The 17,244-nt window shown below is 36.4% G+C and overlaps 1 protein-coding gene across 5 annotated transcripts in view; it reads right to left on the bottom strand.

Annotated features, from left to right (window-relative positions):
* Positions 1-17,244, bottom strand: part of PPP1R13B (protein phosphatase 1 regulatory subunit 13B) — a 69,720-nt gene that overhangs the window by 21,091 nt on the left and 31,385 nt on the right. For all 5 annotated transcript variants that reach the window (XM_084207423.1, XM_084207425.1, XM_084207421.1 and 2 more), the window contains exons 3-4: positions 16,076-16,195; positions 14,646-14,713 (exon numbers count right to left, since the gene is read on the bottom strand). In XM_084207423.1, coding sequence (XP_084063549.1) covers positions 14,646-14,713; positions 16,076-16,195 — 188 coding nt within the window. The remainder of the gene's footprint in view (positions 1-14,645; positions 14,714-16,075; positions 16,196-17,244) is intronic.

Here is a 17,244-nt window from a genome sequence, read left to right as displayed (position 1 = left end):
TACCAGTTGCAGTTAAAAACATTGATAGCTCATTGTATTTCCAGTAGAAATTTTTAGTATAACACTGTCCAAGAAACACAGAGAAGTTTTATTCCACTAAGTGATCTTGTTAAAAATATATCCAGAATCAAAAAGTGACATCTGTATAGGGATTGTGAGCATTTCAAAGTAAAAAACCCATTTCACCACATGAAAATTAAATAATTTCCAAATGGATAATGTAACCTGGAAAGCACAATGGTTTGTAAAAGCACCAGAAACTAACAAAAAAACCCCAACCCAGTTTAACCCAAGAGCTCAGAATTTTTACTGCTCTAAACAGGCATATTTGGAAGTCTCTCTCATAATGCCTAGCAAAAGTACTGTATTATTTTGTACCATGAAAAATATAGAAGATTAATTATAAGATTAATGCAGATATTAGCATCTCCTTGAAGAAGCTATTAACTATGTAAAATGTTCCATTTAGAAAGTCTAATGTCTAAAAACCTTCTATAAATGGCAAAGCATAAGAACATGGGAAACAGTAATAATTAACCATTTAAATATAAACACCCTATGAGAAATCTTTTAATGTTCACCTCACTGAATACCAATACGTATCCCTTTCACTTCAAGAGCTACACTATACTTAGGGAAAAAAAAGTAGACAGCTGAGGAAACACAGCCTTGAACCTGTAACTTCACTCGCAGTTTTCTTCTTTTCATCCACATGGCAAAAGCAGCAAACAGAGCGAGCAGAAGTCCTCTTCAACATCAAATCAATTATTTTCAGATAGACTGTTGCTGGTTTCAGGTCTCCAAATCAGCACAGCTTCATTTTTGAAACAGCATGAAAAACACTGAATTCTTCTCTTGTCTAGATCTGGTTAAATTGATTAGTTCAGAGCACTTCACATTAGTTCAGTCTGCTTGTATGTGTATGCAAACACCACCACAGAGAAAAAGCCTGTCTCAGTCCTTCTCCTGAACCTCAGGCTACGCCAAGCAAAGAAAGCTCTGTGCTTTCAGCCCTTTAATGAGGCTGCTGGTTTCTCAGATTCTTACGTTTGCGCTGCTCCTAGCAGTTATTAACAATTCCATCCACGAAGTCAAGACACTCACCTCTCATAACAAACACGAGCCTATCACATTTAAGGTCCAGACCTCCTCCTTCCTCCTGCAGCAAGGGAACCACATCTACAGAACTGAATTCTGAAGGAGGTACTAAAAAGCCACTACAAATACCTACTCCTCCAGATTCCACAGATTCATTTGCTACATGGTGATACATCAAAGCAGACAGTTTTGCTGAATTGTAAATTTCTTTTCATTGATTCACAGCAGCATTTACACAGGGATGAACTCCTAAATGAAATGCCATAGAGCAAACACTGCATTATTAGGCACATTATTAGGAAGTACTGTGTATGTCTCAAATATGCAAGAATAATTTACACCTATATTCACCAACTTCTTCATATTGACGGGGATCTTAAAAAAATTATACTTCTGTTATTTAACATGCACTTTAAAAGGGCGTGATGAAAGATAGCATTTGTAATGAACTCGAGTTTCAGCTTCTGACATCACCTTCCTACTACAAGCTAATATTTTACCATTTGATGATTAATATTTTTGAGACAGGTGAGATGAATATACAATAGTAATTAAACAGTTTGGGAACCAGTTTACAAGCAGCCTCAAAACAAATCATACCTTAGGCATTTAATTAAGGAAACAAACCTCCTTTAATATTTATTTCTACATATTAGTCTTGTCACACTAAAAATTTATTTTCTTATTCCTCCTTCCTTTCAATGCTGTTTAATATCACAAACTCCTCAGTCTACATACTTCTGGGCTATTATGAATTGCTTACTCATTGGCAACTCACAATGGTAAATGAAAAATTGCACCTGAACTTAAAATATTTCTTTTACAAGCAGGATGTACTGTAGTCAAGAGATGGAAGCAATAAGGGCAGATTCCAGTGGTTTTTTGCCTCTATTCCCAGCAGAAAACTCTCTTTTAAGAGGAATCTAATTATGTCAATATTAAAATAAAAACCCCATGAGACCAAGCTTTTGAATAGATTATTTTTTGAAAGATGATAATTGGGATGTGGTCTGATTTTATGCAGTTTTTTCGCTTCCATGCTTAACCCATGAAGATACTTATTTCTGCTAATTTTCTAAATTTGCACTAGTAAGAACAGTTACTTTGAAAATAATAATAAAACATACACTAAATCCACACCTGAGACTGTTACAATTTCAAAAGAGCTTTAAAGGAAAAACCAAATATTCAAAAGCTTTACAGGCCACTAGAAGGACTGGTGGTCTCATGCTTTGGTTCAGCAACACCCAGCCACTCAAGCAGCCAGTAAAGCATAATGTAACCAACTAATTGAAAAAGAAAAGCAGAGTAATACATGAACTTACTAATCATTTCCTGCATACTATCTCTTCGGATCTTTTTCTAGGTTTGCAAGAACCACCATGTCATTAACGTCCCTTATCTATTTATTCCTTCTTTTTAGTTCACACCCATCTCCCACACAATCTTCTGAAGTTCCCTTCCCAAAACCCTGCATGAGGAACCACAGGTTCAAGTAACTCAAGCTTCCTGAAACTGGCCAAGCTCCACCTTCTCCTGTGCATATTCTTGTACACTCAATCATGTTCTATAAACTCTCACATATTTTCTAGTCTTCTTCCTATCATTCCCCCCCATCACCTCTATCCTTTCTCCCTCATTTAGTACTTCTCTTCTTCTACTTTGTTCCACCATTCTGTTCCTCTCTTGGCACAGTCAGAAATTAATCTGAGGTTAAACCACCAACTACCAAGGTCAATGTCACTTAAAATGTGAACAACTAGCACACAGAGTTTAAAAAGTCTGTGCCTTAGCGTCTACTGTGGAGCCCAGAAGAGCTGGTTCTGGCTTTGCCCATCAAAATGGTGACCCAGAAAGTTTTTGCTTGTGTTGCACTACTTTCAACCATCTTTATTAAACCAATATTGTCATTCTGTCAGTATTCAACCAGTTTATTAAAAAGTCAATACAGAGCAGCTACTGAAGATAAAGCAGCAGACACCCCATCTGCAGCCCAGCTCCACTGTTTATTCTTTACATAGGCTGCCACTCTAAAACTGTTATACAGATAAGGAAGACTTTGGCCAAATGACCTTTATAGCAAAAGCAAAAAAAAAAAAAAAAAAAACCAAAAAAAAAAAAAAAAAAAACCCAAAAAAAAAAAAACCAAACCAAAAAACCCACAACAAAACCAAACTAAAAGAACTTCTCTGAAGTCCTCCATACCTTCCTTCTCCTGATAGTAAAGGTAACCATACCCCCAAGGAGAAAAATTGTGAAAGAAACACTCTTTACCCAAATGGGGTAAACCCTAGCATATCAAAGACTGAGGGGGTGGGGACACACACCCATTACCAAACCAAAACCACAGTACTATTAGAGGCAGAAAGTCCAAGAGAGAGAAAAATTCCAAATCAAAGAGTTTGAGCTCGTGAAAGAATTTACCACCCCCATGTGCGCTTCATTGAGGAGACATACAATTCTGCCATGGCAAAAAGAAAACGTCTTCACCACCCTAACAGGGGAGCACAGCACAGGTGAGAAAGATGCTGCAAGTTGTTCCTGAGAAGATTTAAAACGGCTACACGGAAACACACAGTAAATACTTAGGTTTTACTGCACCCAGCAAAAGACTCACCTTTCCATAATCCACAGCAGTTTTAAGTTGCTCTTACTTCCTAGGGCACAGGAGGGAATATAAAATTTATCTCCCTATGAGGGATTTACCTTTGCAGAGCTGTCAAATCCCAGAAATCTACAGAGCTACGTGACAAACAGAACTGGCAGATCTGGAACTAGGTATACAAACATGTGGGCAAAAAGGGAGTGAAGTGTATTACACAAATGAGCATTTTCCCAGAATGAAGCAGAATTACAACTATAAAATGGAAAGGGGTAGATTGGCGTGCTCTCCAGCCACTGAATTCCAGACAAGCATCGGCGCTCTGACAATTCTCAGCCTCTCCAAACCAGAGTGCTGTCACCCCTGTGGACCATCCCTGCATTTCCTCCCCTGTGTGGCATTTACAGCAAAGGAGTAACAGCTCTGGCTGAAGAACTCCAAACTGCCTGAGCAGGAAAGAAAGGAACAGCTTGCTTTGCCTGCTGAATCTACCAAAAGACTTCCTAATTCTCCAATGCTAACCTGGACATGAGCAGCAGAAGCCCAGACATGTTCCATCTTTGTCTTAAGCTGCATTAAAAATAACAAAGTTTGGGGGATGCTCTAAAAAGCCCAGTTGGCAACAAATCCTTAAGGGTTGCTGGTGAGAATATCCAACACACACCTTGGGTACCTGTCCTTGGCACAACAGTAGTGATGAGGAAAGCAGATGGAAGATATCTGAGTTTATTAAGTCGCTCCTGCATCAGATAGGTCTTACATGAAAAGTATGTGGCCTCCTTTTGCTCTCTGAGGTCTATAGGAAGAGATGGAGCATCTGCTGAAGATCAGTTATTCAGACCTCTGTAAATTTCTGAAAAAATATGTATTGACCCTATATATCATCAAATGCAAGGATTTTAATAGATTTTTGACCACAATTTTCCATAAAAGCTGATCTTAGAGATACACACAACAAACAACTTGAAAATCCTTTGTCTAAACTCATGTGTAATGCTATCAAAAGACAAAAGAAAGTATCTGTTTTTATTTAAACTAAAATAGAGTTTTTGCTGATCTTGACATGGATGACATTATTTCCAGTTTAGTGGCTTTATCCACAGCTCAGCCTTGCATTTTTTTTAATTGGGTCAGAAACATGCCGATAGCAGAAATCCATTTTAAAGAATCCAATGACAATAGCACGTGCCTTTTTTTAGCTTAATGGAAATGAATGAGCTAATTAAACCCAGAAAAGATACCCAGAATATTGGGAATTAAAGAAAAACTACCTAGCGTATACTATCTCATGATAATAAAATAATCCTGCAATTAACATCACAAACAGAACTGGGCAATTTTACCCCAAAATCCTATAATAAAATATTATTGCATCATGCAAATAAAGACACTAACAGTTTCTTACAATAAAGTTGCTTCAACTGCATCACAGTTTGCTGAAAAATGTCACATTATCTATAGTTGATAAAAATCTTAACGTCTCTCAATCTACACTGTCTTGTTAGTAATTCCTCCAACTTGCTGATGCTTGTGAGTCACTCCATAAGAAAATGTTTAAACTCTACTCAGTATAAGCTACAGACTCCAGATTTCCTGTTTTCCCATATTACTTTCTTAGTGAGGCTGCTATTTTAAGCAGAACAGCTATGAAAATACAGAACTTAACACAAATGAAAACAATGTTAGAATAGATTTTCAAAATTAGAAATGGATTTAAGCATATATTGAACATCTGCTACATCTGAAATAGACTGCTTATAAATTACTTCTAGGAAAGTAGCATCTGAAACTTGTTTATTTAAAGCACTACTTTCTTCCTTGTCCTTGCAGCCACTTTGAAACAGCCACAGAAATCTTAAGTATGTTTATATTAATTTTAGTCTTGGCTAAAATACCCAGTAGCTGATTTTTAATTAAACATCAACCTCATACTCCTAAAAAAAGGCATCTTAAAAGAGATTATATATTCTTGTTGAAATATGAGTTGTGCACAAAATCTCAGACCTTTTTACAACACTGATCCTTTTACTCATAGTGATTTTGAGTCATAGACAAGTTACAATACACACTGAAAATACACTGTCTAGATCCTTTAGAAATGGTCTTGGAACTATATTTTTCTGGGTCTTTTCTAAAAGCAACAGCTTATTCTGATAGGATTGCTAAGGATGCTTAAGATGCAGTAATTGTTAGTCTGAATAATATGTTTAGCACCAATTCTGTGTTTATTCTACCCTTAATTGTTTCAATACGAAGTTTTTCTGTGATGTAATACTCTTCATATGAGAATAGCGTAATGAAAAATTTCTAAAACCCAAAAGCACTGAAAATATCCTGAAAGATGTGTTGCAAACTTAGCGTACAACTTGTACTTCCCATAAAGGACACTGTTAAAAGCAAAAGTTGACCACGACATTTTGAAGTACTGAGCTTTTGATAAAGTCTTAAAACATAAGAAAGATAGTAAATGGATGTAAGAAAATCTGATAAAGGATTTCAATTCAGAGATAAAGTCTTACAAAACCCAAGCTGGTCTGCATTCTGGTCATGTGACAACTAAACCCAAAACCATTTAAACTGAAGTGCAAAAGCTGCACAGCACTTAAATAACATGCCACCAAAGTACAAAACAAACAAATTTGGAAAGTAATTAATTACCTGTTCACTATTTTCCCATTTAATTGCAAGCGAGCACATCTTTATTTCGCAGCACTGCCCGTCAGCTGTAAACATTTCCGATGCTTCAACACGCTTCAGCTCCATCTTCCTGCTCTTTTCTGTCTACACTACTGGTTTAACAGCTTGTTGTGAGCAAGCCAAAACAACAACCCTGCACATCTTACGAGTTCCTGCATGGCTGTTTGGCTCAGTGCAATCAATAGTAGGTAGGATGCCTTTTAATCTTACTCCATATGGGATGCAGGTTTCCCCAAACTCTTTATCGATATGAAAAGCTGTCTCTCTGCATTCATCAGCAATCAGCTAACGGAAAAGGCTAGTGGATTTTGCCAGCAGTAAAAGACCTAATCACGGCAAGATCAAGCCAGCTGTCAACTATAATCAGCTTGATTCATTGCACTTTTCATATTCAATGGAAAATGTAGAGCAATATACAGTTCTTCCACAGTTATGGGGTTAAACTGAAAGTGTAAGACTATAGACAACTTAGCTTGAAAAACACATGGATTATTTGTTCCTTTGTATTTTTGTAGTATTACCAATGCTGGGCCAAACCTAAATACCAAAGAAATCACAAAAATCATTGCTTTTTGTATGCAATTTTACTGTTTAAAGTGACAGCAAACCATACCATCTGAAACATAACAATTTCTTTATTAACAGAGACTGCCTAAGACAAAAGGCAAACAGAGTCACAATAGATACCACAATCTTATGCAAATAACCTTTACAGTGTTTGCTATTTGCTTTTCCCTACGTAATTCAGCTTTTTCTTCAATCTTGCAGGCAACAGGATGAATATATGAGCCAGCAATAAAGCTAAAGCATGTGTGCAATAGCATAAATCAAGAATCTGCAAGCCAGAGAAGACTGGAACAAGCCAAAACCTAGATCTAAGGATTTTTAAATATTAAACACTACAGAAAATACTAAACCCCATTAACAATTTCTTATGTATCTACAAATCAGGGTACTGTAGAAGATAAAACCCCAAAACATTAAAAGCTGTAATTTACCTTGTCAAACTCACGAATGCCATGCAAGTTCACCCTCTCTTCCTTCTTTCAAGAAAGTAATTCAAGCGTGATTCACTGCACTTATACAAGAGATCCAGTCAAATGGGTCTCCATAAGAACAGTGAAGAACTCTATGTCCAAGCACAATACAGTGACTATTCCAGCTGAATAAAGAACAGGCTTATTTTTAGCAAGCAAGTAAAGGTATGAGCTGTAGAGAACGATCATCCACTAGGAATACGAGAAGAAGAACAAGTTTAACTCCCTTGCTCCTAAATTAGCCAGAGGGATTTTCATTTTTTTCGGCTTTGATCCGAGGAAGACTGCAGGGGGAACAAACTTAGCAACCATTAGATCTGGAGGCAGCTGCAGAAACAACAGAGAAATAGAAAGGTTCACTCGCCTGGGAAAAACATGCAGGTGGGAAATAGGTATGCCTGGTGTCCAGAGGCAAGATGGACAGGAAACTAAATGAGCAAGTCAGTGAACATGGAAAGGTGTGTCAGAGAAAGGAGGCCACAGCAGCACTGCATGAGAAACACCACAGAGACCATGGAAAAGATGAGAGAAAACACTGATCTGCAAATGACACAGCTACATAAAAGACAGAACTCGAAATTTGGACTGAAAATGAATAGCTGGCCTTGCACGGACCAGTAGAGTCTCCTGCTCTGAACTGAAAGCTGTCCAGAGTCAGAGCAGGAGTCCAAACTCTCAAACTTTCACATTTAAGCTCTCAGAGCCACAGAGTGAATTTCATAACCAGTCTCCTATAAAGATCTACAGAAATAAAGACAAGTGCCACCTTCATTAAAATAACTTGATACTAAAATATTTGGTTTAACTAAAAATGATACTAACACGACTGCAAAAGGATACAGCTGTGACAGAGGGCATTGAAGTGTACAGCACAGGTGTAAGGGCTGCACAGCAACACTTAGAAAAATAACAAGTCTTTAAGTAACATTTACTTTGAGTTTATGTGTGTAATGTTATAAATCAGCTGAAACACTCATCCTAAATTGTTCTAACTTTATGTAAGAGCCAAGCAGCTCAGGATCTCTATGTGCTGTGACACCTGGAAGCACTTCTTCACATGCTTCATTTATTTAGAAATCCAGAAAAAAGAGTGAATTGTATTGCTCCATGTCCACAACATGAACATAGGAAAATAAATACCATAGTTAGAGATTAAACAAACATACAGACTTCTTCTTCCCCGGCCATGGATATCTGCAGCTAAGTACTGCTGTAAAACTGCAAAGCCATGAGTGAAGAAAAGCAGAGCTAGATCTGCAAAAACAGGAACTAGAGGTAGAGATTCAGTAAGTGGTGCAGTTTAGGTATTTTCTCCTCTGTAAAATGGGAACACATTCGTTGATTGTTCTGAACTAGAAAACCACATATTCAATTCCTGTGACTTGTTGAACAGAACTCTTTGATGCCCAGAGAAGCAGCAGAACTACAAAATCTGTACACTGCAATTAAGTGTGTGTAAATGTCAGTATGATAAAAGTCTGGATACTGTGACTCTCATATCCACAGCCATCTAGATAGATACCTGGTATCTGGAGTGACAGAGATTAAAAATTACATAACTACATGGAGAAGACATGGAGGACAACAGCCCTTAAATAAGGTTCCACGTGGGTTCCAAGAATGCTCCCTGGTCCCAGCCAGTCAAATAACCCTCAGACTCACCAAACCAAACTAAGTCAGATGTTAAAAGTGAGTATTAGTCATAAACTAATCCTAACATAATTAAAATTGTAATAGGAAAATAATCACAGAGTAAGTGGAATGAAACCTATGAAATTATTCTCACAAAATCTAAACGTATAGTAACTTTGTCCATTATGGACTGCAATATATTTGAGATTGCACAGGACAAGTTAAAACGCTGTTTTTATTCCAAATCCAAGAAAGATGTGATTCAGCCCAAAAGGTTTAAAAAAGGCCTCAGAGGGAGGTATGAGATCAAGAGCATTTGAATTCCCTACAGCTTCACAGAAATACTTTCTATAGGATCACACAATTATTAGTCTTTTAGAGAATGCTCCCCTACATAACCATCCTTTACTGAGGTGTGAAAAGACTCAGATTTTTGGTCTGGCAAGAATTCAAAAGCTATTTGTATGCATTAAAATTAGCTTTAGACTTTAATTTTTTTCTTCTGCTTCCTAATTTAATTTTTTTCCCTTCAATCCTTTAGTTGGATTAGTTTTTGTTTTGGATTTTTGGATTTTTTTGAAGAGCTACATACTGCCAGCTGTCTGAAAAATGATTCAGACAGACTTAAAGACCTCTATCACTCTATGGAGAATCCAAACTCTATTAACTCTGAGCTAGGAACTGAACTAGGAATTCAATGGTGCAAAAGGTTGCTGTAGGGGCAGCAAGGCTTCCCTAACAGATAAACAATTTTCAGAATCTATACCTTATAAAAGGGACAGCAGGAGTAGCAGACAAGCTTTTGTCTCTTTAACAAAAGCAACAGAGAAATTTGCAGCAGAAAACTAGGAAAACTTGAATCTGATTTAATTACCCTTTTATTAGAAGGTCAGAAGGTTCCAGGAAGCTTACAGAAATATTTCTTCAGGAAAAAATACTTTTCTGCACACTGTTAGAATTGCTTGTGCCTAAATTGTTTAAAATCATCTTTTAATGGAATTATTTTCTTTGACTTTGCTGAGACACCTGAATCTAAATTTCAAGAGTGACATCGTTTTCTGTTCATTTTAAACACATTTGATTAAAACCTGCCTTATGTGAATGGCAGCCCCTTCCAAGCACACTGTTAAATGTTATAAACAGAGTCCTTAATACTTACAAGCTTATATTAAATTGAATTTGCAGCTCAGCTTTGAAGAACAACTTCTATCCAGACTAAGCTCTTTATCCTTCAATAGTTCAAATGAGAAACTTCAAGCAAATACATACAATGTATTTCTCATCTGAGTTTATTACTTCTGTTAAAAATGTGACTTGTTTGCCTTTTTCCTCACAATTACACTTGTTACATTTTGAGCAAGAATACTTGTAAATGGCCTTCCATAACACAATGTACATTAGATGTTCAATGCCTTTTTATCTGGTCACACTCATATGGGTGAAATGGTTAAAACTAATGAACAATTTATAATTCTATTCAGGGATTTTTGCACCACTTGTAAATCTATCTAATCTCTAAGCATAGAATGGGACAAGTCACACCATAGGCACTCAAAAGCAGTGTAGCTTTCCTCCAGTCATGATGGAGTGGAATACAGAGGCTCCATCAGCAGCCATACACTCTTTGAAATTAAATCAGTGCTACAAAAAACTGCCTTGTGTGTACACGTATGTAGAAGTTTTAACCCATCTGTTAATGGAATTTCCCTAAGAATTCCCTCAGTATAAGAGTCTCCTGATACTAAAACAGCTGGACTACCTGTTGTAATTTTTGCTAAAAGCTTGACTTGAGACACTTTGACAGAAATAGTGAGCATGAGTTCTATTATCTAATCAGCACAAAACTTTTAACACTCAACTTCATCTACTGGTCACAGCTTCAATACTAAGAAAATTTGCAGGAGTGTGTCTCTGGTTTGGGATGATGGTCAAGTTTTCTTCCTCTACAGAATTTCCTTTATACTAATGTTAACACAAATTCTGTAGTGAGATAGAATGAGGTTGCACTTTGTATTTCTTGGCAAAGGCTCCAGTCAACATACATTAAGAAAAAAGCTTATTGATCTCATTCTCTTTAAATCAGGGGAGCAATTTTAGAAACAGCAAAAATAAGTTTAAACAATTGGCACCAAAGACCACAAACTGAAATTTTATGCTCCCCAAGTAAATTATTATGTATAAAATAGTTTGTATTTAAAATATATTATTTATATATAAGCAACTACAGCAAATGAGTATTTCTTCATTTACAGACTGTTTTCATTACACTAATCTACTTTTATTCAGTCCAAGACATTTGACTTCTGTCATGTTCCTGTACCACATCCATTATTCCCCCCGCTGTGAACTACATCTGTTTTCCAGTTTTCTCATTTCCAAGAAATTTCTGGGCTATCTGATTACCTTTTCACCTGGACAACTGTCATCATCCAGTCAGAGCTCTTTCTGGGAGAGCAGCATCTGATCCACATCTACTGAGGGCCAGCAGCTCAGCCCAGATGGGGCTCCCCAGTCCCTCTCCTGTCTGCCACTGACCCCCAGTGGTTTCATCTATATTTGCTCTGCCTCACTGTTCACAGACTGCTGCTGCTACTTTGGAATGATGCATGGATCATGCTAGCACATCTGAAAGCAAACAAGACCCAGCATTTCAATGACCACTATTTCACGGCCACCAATCACAGAATCAAAGAATGATTCAGGTAGAAAGGAGCCTCTGGAAGTCACCTGGTTCAATAAGCCCTGACTGGAGCAATTCAGACTGCTCAGGACTTTATTCAGCTAGATCAAAATTCCACAGACTCTGAACAGTCTGTTCCAATGTCTGTTACTCTCAATGATAAAACATTTTTCCCCTTATTTATTTAGAATTCCCCTTGTTACAACTTGTGTTCAGCTCCAATTGGCTCAGTTACACAAGCTAAAGAAAGGAAGCAGAGGAAGAGGCATCTGTTCTTAGAGAAGAGAATCCCTCTTGAGACACTGTCCAATCTCCCTGGCAAAAGGAAATGTTTAGTTACGTAAGTCTGATCTTCACTCATCTGTACCTTTGTGTACTGGCAGAAAGATCAGGTCCCGACTACAGCATAAATCCACTTCTAAGAAAGAAAGTTGTAAACAAAAAGCAAACCCCAAAAGGTCACCTCTGCAATAAGAGCACTTGTCAGTTCACAAAACCTCACTGAGTTTTTCCTTTAAACTTTGTTATGTAGAATGCAAAGTTTCCAGATGAATACTTACAGGTAAGTCTTCTTTTTACAACAAATGTTTCACTGCTGGAAGAGACTTAGCCTATTCTATTTTTAACTTGAAAAATAATCTAATGAAATATAAGCATTTACATAATGTGGTTTTAAGCTAACCATTATTTAAGTAATTGCTGATCAAGCACATATAATTTCAAACAACAACAAAAAAAATCTTACTGCATATGACAAAATGTCAATTAATAGAATCATCTAAATTTAACTGGATAGACTGCCCATAATTATTTCCAAGATTATTAGTTCAATCAATGAAACTAAGATTCATCTTAAAGTTTTTATGCATATCACACTTACAGTTCTACCCAATATTAAGCAAGAAATCAAATATTTCATCCTTAAAGCAGGTACATGTAATAAAAATATACCTGAATGCAGAGTATTTGGTAAAATCTGAGCTGTCTTCAATGTTCCATTGGTTTGTGTTGATTTTAGGGCCAGTCTAACATTCAGCATTGCCAGCAACAATGAATAAGCCTAATGCATTACGTAAGTGTAAGCTGATTAAATCCTTGATCCTGAAGCCACCTCTTTTTCCCCCTCCCCCTCTGATTGAAAACTTAGTACAACTGAAAATCTTAGTTTTAAACACTTCCAAAACCTAATTTGTACCATTTTAAGCATAAAACCCATTACAATTTTACATTACTATAACACCCTCAGGTTTTAGTCTTTCTTCTATTTTCATAAACCTGGTATTTAACACACTTTATTTCCTAAACCTGGTAAAAGTCCTTTCTAAAAAGTGATCAGTTCCCCACCAAATATTAATTTTGCGGCCAACTTTAGGGATTTAAAAAAAAAAAGAAAAATAAGCATCCTGAATGGAATGAAGATACAAGTGTTATTCAAGTTATCAAGTCTGAGCTTTACCCCTAAAACTCACAGCAAATTCAATTCAATACAGAGCCATGCTATCACAGAGCTTAGCCCTGGCAAGAAGTAAGACTGTAAGGCATTCTGCACATGCCAGTCCTAATTTCCTAATAAACTACATGTCAAATGTATCTGAGCTACAATCCACATAGAGGAGTAGATCAGGGGAGGTCATGAAAGAGTTATGTTCCCCCAGCACTTTAGAGCATCATGATCTCACTACATTGTCAATATGACAATGGCAGCAGGATAAACGGATCCATGCAGCAGAGGGTACCAGCCAGTGTTCTCTACAGAAAAGGAACGCAGAAAGCAATACATGATTAACTGTTGTGAATAGGGTAAAAAATTCCTTCCCCTAGGTCCACATACACAAAACAAGCTGCAATAGGCTGCAAACTGACTGAACAACTCTGTTGCTACATGGGGGAGTGTGTGAACTTTAAATGTTAATTATCATGCAATATACAAACACAGAACTGTTGAATCTGCACAATTGTTTTTAAGATTCTCAGCTTGAAAAAATTGATTTGTTTGCATTTAAGTATTATTTGCTTTAAGTATTATTTTACTCTGAGAAAGAACCATATGCACATTGTCTTCACTGAGACAATATAACTAAGAATTGGTGAGTTTAAATGTGTTTATTGAAATTTTGAAATGTTTAAAAATGGCTAACTATAGCTGGGGTGTCTTGGTAAAGGTAGCAGAATGGTCCTGAACAAACAAGAACAGACTATGCTTTGCAGAATCTTTATTAGTACTGAAATAAGACAAGAGAGAAGAAAGTAATGAGAGTTTCAGCTCAGGAGTAGAAGGCTTTTAAGCCATGTTAATTTTGAAGGAGATATACTATGTTCTATGTATAAAAGAGAAAATGTTCAAGCCAGGAATCACAGGTTGCCTATGGCATGTAATTTGTATTTTTAATTGGAAACCCAGTAATATATGAGTTAAAAAACCTCCATATGTAGAAATTAATCAAGTGCACAAAGCCAGAATAAAATAATGGGGGTTATGCAAGCTCTTCTACCAGCACCTGAAAACATCCCAATTCACAGATACATCCTCATGTTTCAACATATATTGGTATGTTATGAATCAGTGAGATAAATCAAAGGAAAGATATGTGGACAGGCAATATAAGTGTGCATGTATAATGCAGCTTGTTTTTACTTCACACAGAATGAATACAAGAGATTAGAACATGAATTAATAAGTCTCCGGAGCTTCTCACATCACCTAATTTCTTTCTAGACAGAAAATTCAGAGTAGTTGATAAAAAGACACATTGTCCCATTCATTTTCTTCATTTTCTAAAAAAATCAAAACAAAACCAAGATCAATATATTTTTCCCAGTTCCCATCATAACACACCTTGAATTCAAAACACGAAGTGTTTGAGTGTGTTAAGCCAAACTTTTAAGATTTATTACATACCCCATTCTCTGTTCGTTTCTCCACAGGTATGTTTATACCATTTCTTTGATTTTGGGCTTGACGTCCACCTAAAAGTAAAGCATCACTCTTAGTGCAAAGTTCAGTTTTCAAGTGAGTCTCTTCTCTCTTGAGTCAGTTCTCATATGTTCTGAGAATTCTGTTCAAGAATTTGTAACAAACTTTTACCTGTGAATTGTTATGCTGTTAGTTCCAATTCTTTCTTAGTAAAGTTACTTTTTGTAAGGAGTGGATCTGCAGAAATAAAGCCTTTGTGTCCAGAAGAAGCAGCAGCTTAGACTGATCACATTATAATTAAGATAGTAGAGGAAGTTTTTCTAATGTCTAACTTATAAACAACTTTAATCTAGAAATCTATCCATAACTCAATGATGAATTAAAAAGCCTTGCAAGCATGGTTCAGGAGCAATGCTTTCCTCGTACATTGAAATTCTTTGACTTTAAGTGTATCTTAAATTTCTTACTTTATATTTGCATTGCCCAAAGGATAACAGACTACTTACAAAGTATCTAATTAATACAAAATTCCCTCACATATTTTTGGGTCTGCTACTTCTGCATTCAAGACAAGCAGGAACCACTTAAAAATAAGAGAAGAAGCCTCAGCTGAAACCAATAAGGACTCAACACAGACTTCAAATCCTGTTGTTAAAAGTAGTCAGATTAGTTGAATGAGTCAGGATAATCTGGGCATGCAAACACACCTCACTGAGACACCTTTCCTGTCCTTCAGACAGTCTGACAGCCATTAAGTCTACAATGCACAGTCTCAAAACTCTTCTCAAAGATTAAGTACACTCTACACCAGTAAGTTCAGAAAGCTAAAACATTTGTATTTTTTTATTCCAGTCTTTTAAGAAACCCACTTCATAGGGCACTGTTTCATATAAACACTTCTCCTATAGAACCAAGCAGACCTGCAATTTTTCAGGATGCAAATTTTCATGACTATTAAATGTACCTACATGAAATACTAAGAAAGCAAAGGCACTGAAACCTCTGCCAGTGATGTCTGTAAAATAGATCTGACTTTTTAAAGGCGGCAAAGGAGTTACTGAGTCTTTCGCTGTGCAACTGAAAGAAGAAAAAGGAACCATTCTACCCTCTCAAAACACTTTCAATAAGAAAAAACTACATGATTCTCTAATATCCACCAACTTTTCTTGATCCAAATTAAGCAGAATACAAACAGATCTTGCTATTACTCAACAGACTCTTATTCTAAAGAAGAGAATTGGTGCACAAGAACAAGAAGAAAGGTATCCCTGAGGAAGGTTCAAAATGGCTTTGGTACAAGGAAGTTATATTACATATAACCACTGAGGTTCACTGAACGAACTGAAAACCAAACTCACTTCAGAAATCTTTTAAAATCTCTTTCAGTCGCAACATTTCAGGATAAATGTACTTACTCTGTTCATTGCTTTCAGCTGGTGACTCTTCATGACGAAGAAAAAATTTCACCTCTTCCCTGCGGGGCCCCCACTTCTGTAGGTGGTCATACATCATGTGATCAAAGGGTATGGGGCGCTCTACAAGTACAAAACCAAAAAAACCTCATCACAACTCCTTAAAACCAAGCAGCATTATACAGAACTCTTATTAATAGTCAGAATGTCCTTTTTAGTAGCAATTCAACCTATCTGATATATTTTGTCTTACATAGAGTCTAAGAAACAGGCACCCACTGGATGTATGGTATTAAAAGCTTGCCTGTTACTGTAACACAGCTCGATGCTCCACAGGACCACAGAACCAGCTTCTAAATCCGTATCAGTGTTTAGGAGCCCTAATTTAGGAAATAGCAACTTTGCTCCCCATCAACACCAAATGGGCCATTTGTTCTATTATTAAAATGATTCATTCAATTTGAACCTCTGGGTTTCCACACAGACAAAAAGCCTTATCATTATATTGACATTTAATTTCCTAAGTACTTGAGCAGGTACTCCCACTCTAATACACTTTGCCAGACACTAACTTCCAGTATATGTGGAATTACTGGCAACTCTGAACAAATAAAGACTAAGTTCTATGCAACATCCAGTCTCTTTTCTTCTCTCAAAGAAAACATTTGCATACAGTAATTATTTCTTCTAAATGGATCATATATATTGTTAGTAAGACACTGCACACTATATATTTAGTATTTCAAAATGAGAATACATTTAAGAAGACAAGTTTTCCACTGCTTCCATAATTACACTTGCATTTATTACCAGTTGTTTTTATTAAGATTATAAAATCCCCATTTTAAGATCTCATACTAGCTAAGGTACCAAAATACATCTTCTAACCAGAATAAAATTTTATTTTTTATATACTATACTTTGTTGTTAAAAGCAAAATACTTTTGGCCTCCAAAACCCAAGCCACACTATCTCCTACCAGGAAAAGTACCTCTAAGTTTGTTATCCATTTCATACTTCACTCATTTGACATGAGAAGACAAAATGATTCAAATATATAAATCTTGGGAAATGCTTGGGAAAACCAATTCACAAGTACACCTTTATGTCATGAAATTTACCTAAATTTATATACATTATGAACTACATAGATGTACACGTCTTGATACTCT

Source organism: Fringilla coelebs (genome assembly GCF_963513975.1).
Source record: "Fringilla coelebs genome assembly, chromosome: 6".
In the NCBI taxonomy this organism is placed as follows: domain Eukaryota; kingdom Metazoa; phylum Chordata; class Aves; order Passeriformes; family Fringillidae; genus Fringilla; species Fringilla coelebs.
This window is presented reverse-complemented; position numbering and strand designations above follow the sequence as displayed.